This window comes from Bos taurus, chromosome 21 (genome assembly GCF_002263795.3).
Source record: "Bos taurus isolate L1 Dominette 01449 registration number 42190680 breed Hereford chromosome 21, ARS-UCD2.0, whole genome shotgun sequence".
Taxonomy (NCBI): domain Eukaryota; kingdom Metazoa; phylum Chordata; class Mammalia; order Artiodactyla; family Bovidae; genus Bos; species Bos taurus.
This window is the reverse complement of record NC_037348.1, coordinates 24199160-24216012: the sequence shown is the minus strand read 5'-3', so window position 1 is coordinate 24216012 and position 16853 is coordinate 24199160. Positions and strand designations below refer to the sequence as shown.

The following is a 16853-nucleotide window of genomic DNA, read 5'->3' as shown; positions in this document are numbered from 1 at the left end:
ATAGTTCACAGATTCGCCAAACGAAAGATGAATTTATTACAGAAGACGTTAAAATATAAGAACAATTTGGAAAATAATACAAGTATTCTTGGAATCTTTGGAGTTTGGAGAAGGATACAAATGTTCAGTTCACAGTGGTGTTGCTCTTGTTGTTCAGTCACTAAGTCGTGTCTGACTCTTTGCGATCCCATAGACTGCAGCACCCCAGGCTCCCTTGTCCTTCACTATCTCCCGGAGATTGCTCAAATTCATGTCCATTGAGTTGGTGATACTATCTAATAATTTCATCCTCTGTCACCCTCTTCTTTGCCTTCAATCTTTCCCAGCATCAGGGTCTTTTCCAATAAGTAGACTCTTCACATCAAGTGATCAAAGTATTGGAGCCTCAGCTTCGACATCAGTCCTTCCAAATGAATGTTCATACTGTGTATTATTTTAATCCTTTGATTAATATGCTTGTTACTTAGAATTTCTATTTCTCTCTTTTTAAAATTAAAAATATATAATCATAGATTATAATCAAAAGTTTTCTTTACGTTCTAATCCTCTTTTTTACCTTGGAACATTTTAAGTAACATAAGAATTCATTTGTTTCTTAGAAACTTGTAGGAACTTAATCACAAAATTAGCACAATCTAGTCCTTTTCTTCAAAAGAACTTTTTGTAGTTGCCTAATAGCTTATCTATTTCATCAAATTTTCAAATATATTATTAAATTCTCTATATTCTTGTTAAAGTTTGTCTTTTTGATAAGCCAGGAGCTTAGAAAAATATTTTACAGCTGGGGTAAGATTCATGGTTACTAATAATTAAATATCTACACGTTTTAAAATAATCATTGTATACAATTTTTCACCCATCAGATGGGCAGAGCCTTTTTCAAATGATACGGTCCAGTGGTCGTATGGCTGTAGAAGCCAGGCTCTCTCTACTTCTGGTGAAAGCGTGAATTGAGAGAATCATTTTTGAAGGCAACTTGGAAATATGTACCCAAAGAAACTGCCCTGGTTTTTCATTTTTGCAGATGTTTCATGAGAAAACCTGATTTTTCCGAGATCTTATTGGAAAGGAATCACATTATGTATATATATGTGCTGTAAATCCAATCCTAACATAAAAGAATTTTCTTAGGGATATTCCAAATAATGAATCCAGGTGCCCTAAAAATTTTCTGAAGTGTGCTTTTAAGCATTTAAAATTTCTTTTGACACCTTATATAAATCATCCTTGCTTTGGGGCTCTATTCAAAACAAAACCAAGATTTTATTAATGATATATGGTGGTAGGCTAGGATGGAGAGAAATCTGCTTCTCTTTCACTCCAGATTTTCCTAGACAGGTGAAATCTTTAAGCATTTTTCTGACATGTCTTGCCTTTAAACATTGTATTTCTGCACTCTAATTGCGTTTATTGATGCTATGGATATGGAGGGTGGAGGCTGGAAGTCCAGAGAGCAGCGTGCAGTTGTCCGTGCTCTGGGTGTCCCACTGAGTCCACTGGACAGTGAATTTTGCCCACTTGTTGTTTTGGTACAGGTGGCACATGGGCTCTTGGGGACCCTGCTCAGCTACCTGTGGTGTTGGCATCCAGACTCGAGAAGTGTACTGCCTGCACCCTGGGGAGTCCCCCTCCCCACCTGAGGAATGCAGAGATGAGAAACCCCATGCCTTACAAGCATGCAACCAGTTTGACTGCCCTCCTAGCTGGCATATTGAAGAGTGGCAGCAGGTATGGCTGCCAGGCTTATGATCGTAAGAGCCCTATGTTTCACTAAACCAAAGAGGGCTGAGCCCGTGGACTCACTTCCTTGTGTCCTCCCAGTGTTCCAGGACCTGTGGAGGGGGAACGCAGAATCGCAGGGTCACCTGTCGGCAGCTCTTAACGGATGGCAGCTTCTTGAATCTCTCTGAGGAACTGTGCCAAGGACCCAAGGCCTCATCCCGTAAGTCCTGTGCCAGGACAGACTGTCCTCCACACTGGACTGTGGGAGACTGGTCCAAGGTAAGGGCCGTCCCAAATTTACAGCCCCTTCTTTTCTGCTCCTCCTCCCTTTCAGCCTTTCAGTATGTCCTCCCTCAGATGAGAGCTGGGGCTCCTTTGATGTGAGTGGAATGTCCAGGACACAGAATTTCAGGACACATTTACTCTCCGGGTTGTGTGAGTGCCCTGCTCCAGACCCACCCATAATGATTCATTTTCTGTGTTTACTCAATATTACTTAATCTGTACTCATCATATTTCTCCTACACCAAGTCCCATGACTTCTGTCTTTTGAGAAAACCAAAGTCATTGTATCCCAGGATTAACTCAAAATCAGTTTTGTTCTTCTCTGCCTTATGTCTCCTTATATAGAATTTTATTAAACCCTGTCATTTCAACTTTCTGAAAATGTTTCATACCTTTACTTCCTCTGTATTCCATTGATACCACTGCTGAATTTACTCTTTATCATCTCAAGCTCACATTAATTGCAGTAAGCAGAATTCCAAACTAACATTTTAGTGCATATTTAGGACTTAATATAGTCTAGTAGCAATACCCATTTTTCAAGAGGGAGAAATCAAACACAAATAGCTAAAATAGGCTGTGAAGTAGGAATAGAATCCTTGCCTTTTGGCCTTATTGCAAGGGTCCTCTTTTATGTATTACACTGCCCACCTGATTCCCTGTCTCTGTACCATCTTCCCCCTCTCCAAACTATCTTAACACCTCATAGTACTCCCACCACTCCATCTATCAAGTCAACTCCTAAAGGTCTTGTTGCCTGAAAAATCAACTTTCAGTTCCTTGTGGGGCTTTCCTTGAACGGATGGGACTCACATCCCAGCCCCCTTTCTTCTTATTCCAGCTTTTCCAGTCTTGCTTATTCTTTTTAAAATTTTTATTGGAGTATAGTTGCTTTACAATGTTGTGTTGGTTTCTGCTATACCACAATGTGAATCAGCCATACGTGTACACATATCCCCTCTGTTGTTTTGGTTTTCCTTCCCATGTAGGTCACCACAGAGCACTGAGTAGAGTTCCCTATGCTATGCAGTAAGTTCTCATTAGTTGTCTGTTTCATACATAATAGTGTGTATATGCCAACCCCCTCACAGGGATCTCTTTGGAAGCTGGAATCTTGTAAGAGATGATGATCTCAAGTCCCACACAGACCTAAGAAATCAGAATCTGCGTTTGAATGAGACTCCCCAGGTGCTGTCAGGCACAGTACCCTTTGGGAAGCATTTCCTCACCTGCCCCTTCTCCTTGGGAGAGTTCTTGAACCCTTCAGTGTGTCCACAGTAGGGATTGTTCTGGGCAGTAATGTCTTTGGGCACATGCTGCCCTAACTCAAGAGGAAGAGGCAGGAAAAAGGAAAGATGAGGTATGAGCAGTGGTGGCATGGAAAGCAGGCCCCTGTATCTAGATGTGCCCTCCTCATCTCTTCTTTTCTCCGAGAAAGCAGAGGCCTTCACAGTTCCATCTCATTTACTGGAACAAACTCTTCCCACTGGCCTTTTAGAAAGGAGAGACAGGGGGTGACACCTTCACTTTCCTCTACTGTTCCTTCTCTCTGTGAATGATGGAGTTTGCAGTCGCTGGTTATCTTTCACTAAATGAACATCCATCACTCCGTCAACTCAGGCTTGCCTTGTGTCTTTGCTCTTGTTGATACCCTCAAACCCCCAGACCCAGCTCTGAGCTTCCCTCCTCTCTGACGTCTTCTAGTCTCTAAAATCATACACCATTTCTCAGCTCTAACTCATAATGACCCAACTTTTTTTTATTGCATTTTAATGGGAAGCTACTTCCTGAGCACCCATATGGTGTTCTCATCTGGCTGATAGTGTCCTTGCAGTCAGTGGCCATGAGATCGCTGACAGGTCCTTGGGCCCTGCAGACCTCTGAGCAGGTAAACATTCTTCCTCAAGTGTCTTTGCAAAGACAGGAGACATGTTAAAGTGTGTTGGAGTCATGATCTGTAGAAAAACTCAGGCTAGCTAAAAGGACAGGAAAAATCATTCACTGGGAGGGATTTTGTTGGGAGGAAGAAAAGGAGACAAAGGAGGTTATCCATCTGAGCTGGGTTGGACCAGAGGCAGATCAGTTTCCTAGGTGGCCATTGTGGAGGCAAGAACAAGCTTGTGCACACTCCAAGAGGTAAGCTTAAGCCCAGTCAAGACATCTGCCTGCACCCAGTCAAGGCCACATATCCAGGAAACCTGCATCTGGAGGAGGAGCAGGTGTGCCCATGTCACAGCTGGGCAGAGCTGGTGTTCAGACTTGGGTCCAGTCAGGCACATGTGTTGCCCTGCAGTTTGTATTTTCCTGTATGGTTCAGCTTTTCTGTTGATATTTAATATTTTCTCTCATTTCTGAGTTACCTTGTTTTGGCAGAGATCCTGATGCCAAATTGCCACCCTCCCTAAAGCTTTCTGCCAGACTTGTCCCTCTGCCATGGGATGGCTCATTCCAGGGCACTCATCCATTTCATGGTTCTGGATGTGTCCCTTCCCCGTTGGAACCGGCCACTACCCCTGGTCCCAGAAAGACCAAAAAGCCACGCCAGAATTTCCATTTTTCACCATGCCAAGCCTCTCAGGCTGCAGCTGTAATTCACTCACTCTGTTCATGGCATGTTTGGGCTTTGTTCATTCATTGTATCATTCCTTTTCCCTGATTTGCTTAGATCTGAACCAAGTTTTATGTGGAAAGGAGCCCCAACTCTTATGCTGCTTTTGTAGCTACAAGAAAGGAGAGTTGACTCTTCTATGGGGCAGTCATTCCAAAAGTTGTCTCGTGGTCCCTCCCGCTGCCTGAAATCCAGTAGCCTTTCCTCATTCTTTGTTCTCTGTGCTTTGAAGGAGCATTTGGCCATTTCATCCACTTTCATCATTCTCCTTCAGGATATTCCTTGGTGTTTTTTATTTTTCCTGTTTACATGACTGCATGTTTTGTATTGGTGTGTCTTCTTGCAAATCTTCAAAAAGCTCAGTGTTTGACCCTTTGATTTTTATCACTATATTTACCCTCCAGAGATGATTCTGTGATGTGACTTCTTCTCTGACTTCTATAGGTGATTTTCTGTTTCTGGGCACAGTTTCTGATTTTCTCTTTGATACCTTATCCTTAGCTCTTCAAGTAGGATAGATCCTCAAGCAAAGGGACACCCTCATCCCATCCAGCTTCCCCACCTACTTCCTGTCTCTGTCCATGTAGCACTGTCTTTCCAACACCTGTGATCATCTCTGAGTTCACCTCCTGTGTTCAACTACCTATTCCTGCCAACTCTTTCAATTCTTGAAATCTGTCCGTATGCTAAATAAAAAGGAAATGATCTCTGTACATGAGACATTTTACAAAGTACAGCTCAAGATATGCCCAGGATACGTGAATTTCCAAACATGGCTTTCCAGTTTTCAATAGATGTTTTATTTATGACTTATGAAGGGAGTACTCCAACACGTGTTAGAGCCAGTTTGTACTGGCTTTTGAGAACCAATTATGATCTCATCCTTCTGTGTAGTCAGTGATATTCCAATAACGGCTTGACATCAGCCATGATGGGAGTATTTACACCACAGAAATTGGCAAATGTTACAATCAGGGCCCTTTTCTCCATGAACCCTGTTGTAAAATATGTACTAGCACACAATTGCATAAAAGTGTTTTCCAGACACACACACACACACACACATACACGTATACTATCTTATCGATAAGACAGTTTCAGCTTACTGATAAGCAGGTATATAGGATGGAAATGCCCTTATTTGTGGACTTAAATAGAGAGACTTGTAGAAGCTTCTTCTGACTTGAATATGCCTGTTGCCACAGCCCTGCATCCTCACAGTCATTTACTTAGCACTGCTATGATTGATTACGGGCTTCCCTGATAGCTCAGTTGGTAAAGAATCCACCTGGAATGCAGGAGACCCCGGTTTGATTCCTTGGTCAGAAAGATCCGCTGGAGAAGGGATAGGCTACCCACTCCAGTATTCTTGGGCTTCCCTGTGGCTCAGCTGGTAAAGAATCTGCCTACAATGTGGGAGACCTGGGTTTGATCCCTGGGTTGAGAAGATCCTCTGGAGAAGGGAATGGCTACCCACTCCAGTATTCTGGCCTGGAGAATTCCATGGACTATATAATCCCATGGGGTCGCAAAGAGTTGGACTCAACTGAGCAACTTTCACTTTCATGATTGAATGCCCCAGGTACCAGGAATCTGAGACAACCAAGAATATAGGCTTCAAAGGCAGATGGATGAAAAAGGTATGTAAGATGAATAAAGATATCCCATCTACAGAACTATGTGAAAATCTAAGTTTCCCTGAGTCCCAGGAAAGTGTTGTAGAAGATGTAGATTAAGAGTTGGGTGTTAAATGAGTGCCAGACGTGTGGAAATGAGACAGCAGGATGTGCTGGGCAGAGACAAGAGTATATACACAGGTATAGGCTGTGAGCTTATCAATCTTATGTGGCTTAAGATAGAATGAGTTAAAGAAATGGAGGAAGGTGAGAGGTGAAAGAGAGGTGGCAGCCAGATTGTGAAGGACTTTGGATTTATCCCTAACAGTCACTGAGGGCATTGTAGGAGGTGTCTGAATGGAGGGAAAAAAAGGCAGAGTTTTTAGACAGTAGTTCTGAACAATGTGTTAGAAGAAGAAGGAACCTAGAGTTTGAGGGACCTTGTCTGATGAAAATGGAAATAAAAAGAATGAGAGATAATGAGCAGTTGGGATCAATAATCATGGGTGGTTTTGAGTGAGATTTAGCAGAACTAACTGGCAAATTTGGTAATTGAATTGATAAAAATGAGCAAAAAAAAAAAAGAGGAGTGTCCTAGATTTCTATCTTGGGTAATTAATGGACAAAGATGATATTAACAATTAGAGAAGGAAATACATGCTTGGAAGATGACTTGAAAGGGACAGAAAATGAGTTGATTTTTTAAATGGGTGTAGTTTGAGGATCTGTAAAGGTATCAATAAAGAATTGTAGCTCATGCAAGATCTACAGTAAAGTTATAGTTTTGGGAATCATTAGCGTTTAAGTGGAGAAGGCAATGGCAACCCACGCCAGTACTCTTGCCTGGAAAATCCCATGGGCGGAGGATCCTGGTAGGCTGCAGTCCATGGGGTCCCTAGGAGTTGGACACGACTGAGCGACTTCACTTTCATGCATTGGAGAAGGAAATGGCAACCCACTCCAGTATTCTTGCCTGGAGGAATCCCAGGGACGGAGGAGCCTGGTGGGCTGCCATCTACGGGGTCGCACAGAGTCGGACACGACTGAAGCAACTTAGCAGCAGCAGCAGCAGCATTTAAGTGGTAATTGAACATGGAAAAATGAATGCCTTGATATCAAAGAATATATTGTTGATAGCAGTTCCTTTAAAAATGCTTAGGAGGCTTCCAGTGAAGCAAAATCATGATAGCAGCATAGTTGTTTAATATTCCAAAATCTCTCATTAAAAAAAAAAAAAAAAAAAAAAACAGAAAACAGGGCAATTAGAATTGCCAAAAGAAAGGAAAAGATAACAGATAGTAATTTTAATGGAAGTGATATAAGGGGTGGAGGGGCAAACCATATGTAATAGCAAGTGTAGCAAAATTAGAGTTTTTTTTTTTTTAAATAGAGAAGAAACAAGGATAAGAGCCATGGAACAGAGAAATATCACCACAATAAAGTAGTCCAATTCCAGAATAGAAGAACCTTTAGCATGTTGGTCTGAGATAATCAGTGAAACTGAGTGAAGACTCAAGGCTCCTATGTGTGGTTTAGAGCAAGAAAAATCATGCAAACTCATTCAGGGCCGTAAGAAGATTGGAGAGCATTGGTGGAATTCATATCCTTAAGACTGTAGAAATGCACAACAAAACTTGCCAGAATGTTAAGCCAAGCTGAAAAGGAACAAAGGAGTAAAGGAAAGATGTTCAGTTCCTTCAGCTTCTTGGGAGTAGAAGAGTCTGCTGCTGCTGCTGCTGCTAAGTCGCTTCAGTCGTGTCCGACTCTGTGCGACCCCATGGACTGCAGCCTACCAGGCTTCACCATCCATGGGATTCTCCAGGCAAGAACACTGGAGTGGGTTGCCATTTCCTTCTCCAATGCATGAAAGTGGAAAGTGAAAGTGAAGTCACTCAGTCATGTCCGACTCTTAGTGACCCCATGGACTGCAGCCTACCAGGCTCCTCCATCCATGGGATTTTCTGGGCAACAGTACTGGAGTGGGGTGCCATTGCCAAAAGTCCATTTCAAAACTGTGGCCAAACCCTTGAATACTTTATTTTAGCACCAGAGGAGGGAGTCCTTTACAGTGAAATAACTCCCTTGAACACCCCTTTAAGCTATTTCAAAAGTACAGAGAAAAATCTGTTTCGTTTAAACAAGACCAACACCAAACCCCATAGAAGGATACCCCAAGAAAAAAGTATCAATAACATAGCAACATAATGAAAATTTGACTTTTAGGCAGATGAAAATATAACTTACTATTATAAAATCAGCTAAAAGAAGCTAAGACATCTATAGAAACAAATCAAAAATAGAAAAATTCTGAAATGAGGTGAATAACAGGGGGATGTGAAAAATTAGCTGACAGGGTTCAGGAAAGAATTAGAAAACTAAGGGGGGAAAAGTCAGAAACATAGACTAAACTAGAAGGAACACAAGAATGACCAGATGCAGAATGTGTAATAGGAGAAACAAAAGAAAGGAGAGAATTGAAAATAACTGAAGAAAAACAGAATTTAAGCAAAAATGATGGCTGTGAAAAACAGAGAAAGAAAATCATGTATCTATTATTAGAGTCCTGAGAAAGGAAAACCAAAACAACAGAACAAAACTATAAACAGAAAATTCAAATCACTATATTGAAAGAGCATACCACATACATGGAAAAATCAACCCAGAATGGTCCATATCGAGACATACTCTACTAAAACCACTGGACTTTAATGGTAAAGAATAATGTGTAAGTGTATCTCAGCAAAAGGACAAAGTCACTTATTAGGGAAAGAAAATCAGGTTAGCATCAGACTTCTCAACAATGCCACATCACAGTAGAAAACAGTGGAGCAATATATTTAAAAAAAGAAAATGTAGGCCAAGGATTTTATATCCTGCCCAACAGACCTTCCATTTTGAAGTTCACAGACAAATAGTTACAAAGTTGCATGTGCTCTTCCAGAGGAGTCTACCATATTGCTTTTGATTAATCACAAAGCTTTGGCATAAAGTTGCTATTTTGTAACTTATAATTAATGCCACTGATTCTGTCATCTCCACTCTCTCCACTGTGGACATGTGCAAGTGGCATGCTAACCTTGAACTTAGCAGACACAAGATCATGTAAGATCTCTATCAAGAAAAGGGGTTTGCAACTGATCCTCCCATTCATAGTGGGGATAAAAAGTCAAATATTGATCATTAGAAATGGCTTGTGAATGGTGATTGGCAATTATTTGACTACTGTTTTTATATTATATGGAAAACTCCTAGATGATGGTTTGACTTGTTTTTGAAAAATACAGTAAATCCCCTACATACACACCTTCAAGTTGCAAACTTTAAAGGATGAGAATGTGTATTTGCATGTCCAATCATGTAAGTTAGTTCATGGATCTGAGGTACATTGTCGCATGCATGCCTCCTCTACAACTGGTTGTGCTTGTGTGTAGAGTCCTGTACGGTCCTGTGTAGAATACAGTTGTACAGTGTCTTTATTTCAAGCCCAGGATGTCTGGAAACAAGCGTAAAAAGCAGCAATGATGTAGGTGGTACTACTGAGCTTTTTCAAGGTACTGTACTGAAAGATTAAAAATGTTTATTTTTTTAATGTATTATTTGTGTGAAAAGTATTATAAACCTGTTGCTATTACAGACAGTACTATATAGCCAATTGTGTTAGTTGGGTACCTAGGTTAACCTTGTTGGACTTAGGAACAAATTGGACTTGTGAATATGCTCTTGGAACCGAACCCTTTCCTATGTAAGGGATTTAATGTACATCATAAGTTGCTAAATGGTAATTTTTATCTTGTTCAAAAGCTTACAAAAAGCTTCCCTTGGCATTGAAAAAATATTAATAATTAGGGCTTTCTGTTAAAGAGAACAATAAAAGCATTTTAAAAATTCCATTCCCCTTCTTTGAAACCCAACAAAAAACCCCACAAAGATAAAGAGAGAGAACACTCTGTCTTCAATGAACAATGAAACAGCCACAAGCCCAAACTATAAATTATGAAACACACATGCCAAAGACCATAAAATCTGAACCAAAATGAAAGAGAGAAGGCTGAGGGCTGACAAATATTTCTTCAGGCACGAGCAGGAGGTAGATTTCCCGAGGAGTAAATGTGAGAGTCCTAAAAGGCCTGCTCAGCGGTTCTTGATTATAGACACTAGATGGGGGACCATGTGCTGCCCCTGAAAATACCATGAATGTCCCTCCAGAGCTGTGGGGCAGATGGAGCTGCAGGAGAGACCATGTGTGGAGGCCCTGTAGCCCAGGAAGGCTGCAGAGATGGAGTGGCATGAAGGATGCTTGCTGGGTGATTACAGTTACTTAAGAGACTGTTCCCTGAGTCACCCTAGCCCTTCAAATGCCAAAGTTTGAAGAGAGATGTGGGCAGAGGAAATAAAAATTTGATGACAGACTGTGGAAGACAAGAAACTGATGGAAACGCCCAAGCTCATCCCCTGACCCATGCTATTCACATAGGTGAATGGCCAGCTACATTTAAAGCTCCAGCATAAAAACTAAGCATCAAAACTTAAAGGGGGGAAGTGAAGGATCAGAAGAAGTCAGGGCATGGGGAAAGGAACAGGGAGCAAGAGTCACATGAACAATAGCATCACAATGGTATTAGCCAGAGAAAAGTGTCAAAAAATAGTCTGTGTACTCCCAAGAAAATTATAGTCATGATATCTTGGTCCAGGGTTAGGGGGTGGAGGGGGGGTGGAGGGAGTGGAGGGAAGAGTGGCTCTAAAATGAGATTTGAGTTCAAAAAGAGGTTATAAGTCAACAGAAGGAGATGAAAAGACAACTTGGAATAGTCAGGGGAAAAAACTGAAAAGAAAAATTTTATATAGCAGACATAAAAGTTATTTTACAAGCAACAAAAAATTAAACAACTGAAAACAGAGAGCTATGGTATATAAGCTGGAATGACTCGTTTTGATATGGAAAAGAGTTAAGATGTAAAATTGGTTTTTAGAGGCAGTGATGGGTATGGAAGGCAGAGGAGATTAAACATGAGTATAATGGGTATTTGTGAGAAGAACAAAACAAGTGGAACAAAAAATATTCAAAGATAATAAGGATTAAACATGAGTGTAATGGGTATTTGTGAGAAGAACATGTGGAACAAAAAATATTCAGAGATAATAAGGAGAATTAACTTCCTCTAATAAGAGCTTTAACCTTCAAATCAAAATGGCATACTACGTGCCAAGAAAATATGACCCACTAATACACAGCCAGCAAATAAGGTGCTGAACTTCGTGGGTTAAAAAAAAAAAAAAAAACAAGAGCAAAAGGCCTCTGAACATAAAAGTCAAACAAACAACAAAAATCTCCTGCCTGGCCTCACACATCTTCTCGGTAGCCTTAGATGCCAGCAGACAGTGAAACTTGCCACAGTTCAAAAGGGAAGGAAAGGGACTTCCCTGGCCATCCAATGGTTAAGACTCTGTGCTTCCAATGCAGGGGACACTGATTTGATCCTTGGTCAGGGAACTAAGGTCCCCGCATGCTGCGTGGCCAAAAGATTAAATAAATACATTTTTAAAGAAAGGAACTATGACCCAAGTATTTTCCTTTTCATTTTGTTTTTTTCTCCATGTGGAAAGGCATCAGAGAGGCAGTCAGATCATCCATGCATAGTCTGTCTTATGGTATGGGATCAAGACTTTCAGGGTCAAGAAGACACACCAAGATGCCAAGATAACTCCCAGTAAAAAATCCAGAAAGACACAGATCCTGGTGAAAAAAAAAAACAGAAGATGCATCATAAATTCATGTAAGGGCAGAATTAAGGCTAATCAGCCAGCATTGGCATCTCAGAACAGAATATACATATCAGAAAATCTTGACATTAGCTAAATAGTTTAACAAAAGCAAATGGAATGTTTGGAGAGAAGAGATGTGGAAATGTGAATGTGCCTGTCCCTCTTCTTAGCAGCGAGTCAATAAATATTCTCAGATGTCAGAATATATCAGTATCAATATCAGGCTGATCAGAAAGTTCATTTGGGTCATTCCAGTACACCAGCCCCATGCATCCTGTATCCTGCATCAAACCTGGACTGGCGATTCGTTTCTTATATGATATTATACATATTTCAATGCCATTCTCCCAAGTCATCCCCCGCCTCCCTCTCCCACAGAGTCCAAAAGACTGTTCTATACATCTGTGTCTCTTTTGCTGTCTCGCATACAGGGTTTTCATTACCATCTTTCTAAATTCCATATATATGCGTTAGTATACTGTATTGGTGTTTTTCTTTCTGGCTTACTTCACTCTGTATGATTGGCTCCAGTTTCATCCACCTCATTAGAACTGATTCAAATGTATCCTTTTTAATGGCTGAGTAATAGAGGGATGGTATAGGGAGGGAGGTGGGAGGGGGGTTCAGGATTGGGAACACATGTACACCCGTGATGGATTCATGTTGATGTATGGCAAAAACAATACAATATTGTAATTAGTCTCTAATTAAAATAAATAAATTAAAATAAAAAAGAACATACAGTGAGAAATATCAACTAGAAAAAAAAAAGAGATTGTCTTTTCTCCATTGTAAAAAAATAATAATAATAAAGTTCATTTGGGCCAATCCAATAACCACCGGAATCTCTTATTGGTTTCTTTCATCTTCCTTAACTGTAGAGAGTTCTTTGGGGAATTAGTTACTTGAACTCTTTTCATCTTATTTCATTTTTTCCTAATATGCCTAATAAAATTGTAGTAAAACGTTAAATTAAAATTACATGTACACATGTAATTATGATTATCAGCTATCATTTTTATACACAATGATTATCACATATCAATGTTATTTTATATATAGCAGCTTGGGTGTTTTTTAAAAAGACCTTTCCTTTTATGTTTTTCTAGTTTTTCAATTCTTGGTCATGGGTATATGCCATTTTTAATATTAAAGTTTTTATTGAACTATAATTGGCATTTCCATTTCAGGTGTACAACATGGAAATTCAATGTTTGTATCCATTACGAAAGGATCACCACAATAAGTCTAGTCCCCATACAAAATTGATACCACGTTATCTGTACTATGTCATTTTTTAAAAAGCAAAGTCATGTTAATAAATAGATATAAAAACAAATGAGACATCAACTACAAGTCCCCAGAATCGTATGGCAATTAACTACTAAAAATTAGTTACTATCTCAGAAAGAAGAAAGGAAGTAATCGAAATGTCCATCAACAGATGAATGGATAAACAAAATGTGGTATATACATATATCATTCCACCATAAAAAAGGAATGAAACTCTGATACCTGCTATGACATGGATGAGCCTCGAAGAATTATGCCAAGTGATAGAAGCCAGACATAAAAGGCCATGTAGTGTATGGTGGTTTCTGCCTTTCGGCTGTTGTAAATGATGCTACTGTGAACATTGGTATACAAACATCTGAGTTTCTGCTTTCGATTATTTTTGGATATTTTTCTAGAAGTGGAATTATTGGATCATATGGTAATTCTTTGTGTAACTTTTTGAGGGCCTGACAAACTTTTCCATAGAGGCTGTACCATTTTATATTCGCATCAGCAGTGCATCAACATTCGAGTTTATCCACATCTATTTTTTTTAATAATAGCCATCTTAATGAGTTTGAAATGGGAAATGGTATCTCACTGGGGTTTTAGTATTTATTTAAAACATACATGTTATCCTGTCTCTGAAATTTTTTTGCTTCATGTTATAACAAAACTATGTCAGTTATAAACATTCATTTAAAATATTCAGTCACAAGATTAAAAACCTTGTAACTATGTGAGATTCTGGCTGTTAACTTATTGTAGTAATCATTTTGCAATATATATGTATATAAATCATTATGTTGTATACCTTAAACTAATACAATATTATATATCGATGATATCTCAGAAAAAAAAAAACAGGGCCTCATACCTTACAAAATAGCTGAGGCACAAGCCCAAGAATACTGGAGTGGGTAGCCTATACCTTCTCCAGTGGATCTTCCCGACCCAGAAGTTGAACCGGCATCTCCTGCATTGCAGGTGGATTCTTTACCAACTGAGCTATCAGGGGATACCACCTTACAAATAGATTTTTTTTAAAAAAGAAGGAAGGAAGGGAAGGAGGGAAAAGAGAAAAGGTGGAGGGGAGGGCAGGGGAATGGTGGGTAGAGAGAAAGTCTCTGTATTCTGAAAGATGTTCAGGCCTGGGAACTGCCTACTTATTGGCACACCTCTACATCCTGTTTCACTATGGGAGACATGGCTATTGCTGGGGACGTGTGTCTGCTCTCGCTCCGCTTGACTCTGTCACCACTGTTCTCATTACAGTGTTCTGTCAGTTGTGGTGTTGGAACCCAGCGGAGACAGCAGATGTGCCAGAAGCTGACAGCCAAAGGCCGTCGGGTCCCCCTCAGTGAGACTCTGTGCCGGCATCTTTCTGGACCCCCTCTGGTGAGATCTTGCCAGATGCCTGTGTGCGGGAGTAAGTATGGAAAGTCCACACTTCGTGGAATCTGCTCATTCTATTTTCCTCCTCCAGTGGTTTCATTTTCCATAGAGCAACTCATTTCTAATCTGTAAGTACAGCAAATCAAGCGAACTCAGCGTTGTTATCAGTGGCAAACAGTATAATATTGATGACCAAGGTACAACTCTAAGAAAAGTCAGCTTGAAGAAATGTCCACCCTCTTAACAAATGCACCCCCAGGCTTCCTCACTTGGGTTTACACTTCGTTGTGTTCTCCGCTTCATCATGATTTCCCCCACTTACAACTCAGGAGTGTTCCTAGTAGAAGTTAAGCTGAAATACTATTTTGTATTGGTGTATAGCTGATTAACAATGTTGTGATAGTTTCAGATGGACAGCAAAGGGACTCAGCCATACATACATATACATGTATCCATTCTCCCCCAAACTCCCCTCCCATCCAGGCTGCCACATAACATTGAGCAGAGTTCCCTGTGCTATACAGTAGGTCCTTGTTGGTTATCCACTTTAAATATAGCAATGTGTTCCTGTCTATCCCAAACTCCCTAACTACTCCATCCTTCCCCCTGGCAACCATAAGTGAAGTACTTTCTGATTCACTTTGCTAATGATATGTGGGGATTCATCCTATTCAAAGTAGATGAGCTAAGTATTTTTAAATATTCAAGTATCTCTTTTGGATACTCTAATAATCTAAAACCAGCAAGGATGAAAATGTGAAATAGCTTTGGGTTTTAAAGGTGACTGTTTAGATACTTCTTCAGTTTATTATAAATAATAAGCTGAGTATAAAGAGTTAATATTATGGTTTCATTATATCCAAAAGCTAAAATGCATGTAGCAGTCATCTCTACCTTCAGTGTACATGAATTAGTATAGGTACATGTGCATATGCATGTTTCATGTAGGAGGGTGATAAAAAATGAGCGGAGGGCTGCCCCCATGGTAGCTGAAATTGGGCAGCAGTGTGGTCATGAGAAATGGGGTAGGGCAGCAGTCCTCAGCCTTTTTGGCAACAAGGACCAGTTTCGTGGAAGATAGTTTTTCCGTGGCTGATGAGGAATGATGGTTGGGGATGATTTAAGCCCATTACATTTGTTGAGCACTTTATTTCTATTATTACTACCTTGTAATATGTAATGAAATAATTATACAGCTCACCATAATGCAGACTCAGTGGGAGCCCAGAACTTGTTTTCTTGCAGCTAGATGATCCCATCTGGGGGTGATGAGAGAGTGATGGGAAGCAGCTGAAGTACACATGGAGCTTTGCTCACTCACCTGTGTGACCCAGTTCCTAACAGGCCACCGACTGGTACTGCTCTGTGTCCTGGGTGTTGGGGACCCCGGGATAGAGTCCCTTTCCTGATTGTTTCTCACTGTCTTTAAGTATTCACATAAAAAGGAACACTAACTGCCTCAGGTACCCTCCTGAACTTATGGTAAGAAAAGAAATCAGAAGGTAGTATTATTTTTAATGTTTCTTAGGAAAAGAAATATATGTATACACACACACACACACACACACACTACTAAGTTTACCAGAAATGTTCCTGAAGAAACTTACAAAACAAAGTAACAATAGTGACTTTTTTTTTAAAGTCATAGCCTTATAGCATTTACTGAGAAATTGCCGGGAGAAATGTCAATAACCTCAGATACACAGATGACACCACCCTTATGGCAGAAAGTGAAGAGGAACTAAAAAGCCTCTTGATGAAAGTGAAAGTAGAGCGTGAAAAAGTTGGCTTAAAGCTCAACATTCAGAAAACGAAGATCATGGCATCCGGTCCCATCACTTCATGGGAAATAGATGGGGAAACAGTGGAAACAGTGTCAGACTTTATTTTGGGGGGCTCCAAAATCACTGCAGATGGTGACTGCAGCCATGAAATTAAAAGACACTTACTCCTCAGAAGAAAAGTTATGACCAACCTAGATAGCATATTCAAAAACAGAGACATTACTTTGCCAACAAAGGTTCATCTAGTCAAGGCTATGGTTTTTCCTGTGGTCATGTATGGATGAGAGAGTTGGACTATGAAGAAGGCTGAGAGCCGAAGAATTGATGCTTTTGAGCTCTGGTGTTGGAGAAGACTCTTGAGAGTCCCTTGGACTGCAAGGAGATCCAACCAGTCCATTCTGAAGG

General features: G+C 40.2%; 1 protein-coding gene across 7 annotated transcripts in view; it reads left to right on the top strand.

Annotated features, from left to right (window-relative positions):
- ADAMTSL3 (ADAMTS like 3) overlaps positions 1 to 16853 on the top strand; it is a 408215-nt gene that overhangs the window by 303639 nt on the left and 87723 nt on the right. For all 7 annotated transcript variants that reach the window (XM_059879284.1, XM_059879285.1, XM_024982349.2 and 4 more), the window contains exons 18-20: positions 1536 to 1728; positions 1822 to 2001; positions 14545 to 14698. In XM_059879284.1, coding sequence (XP_059735267.1) covers positions 1536 to 1728; positions 1822 to 2001; positions 14545 to 14698 — 527 coding nt within the window. The remainder of the gene's footprint in view (positions 1 to 1535; positions 1729 to 1821; positions 2002 to 14544; positions 14699 to 16853) is intronic.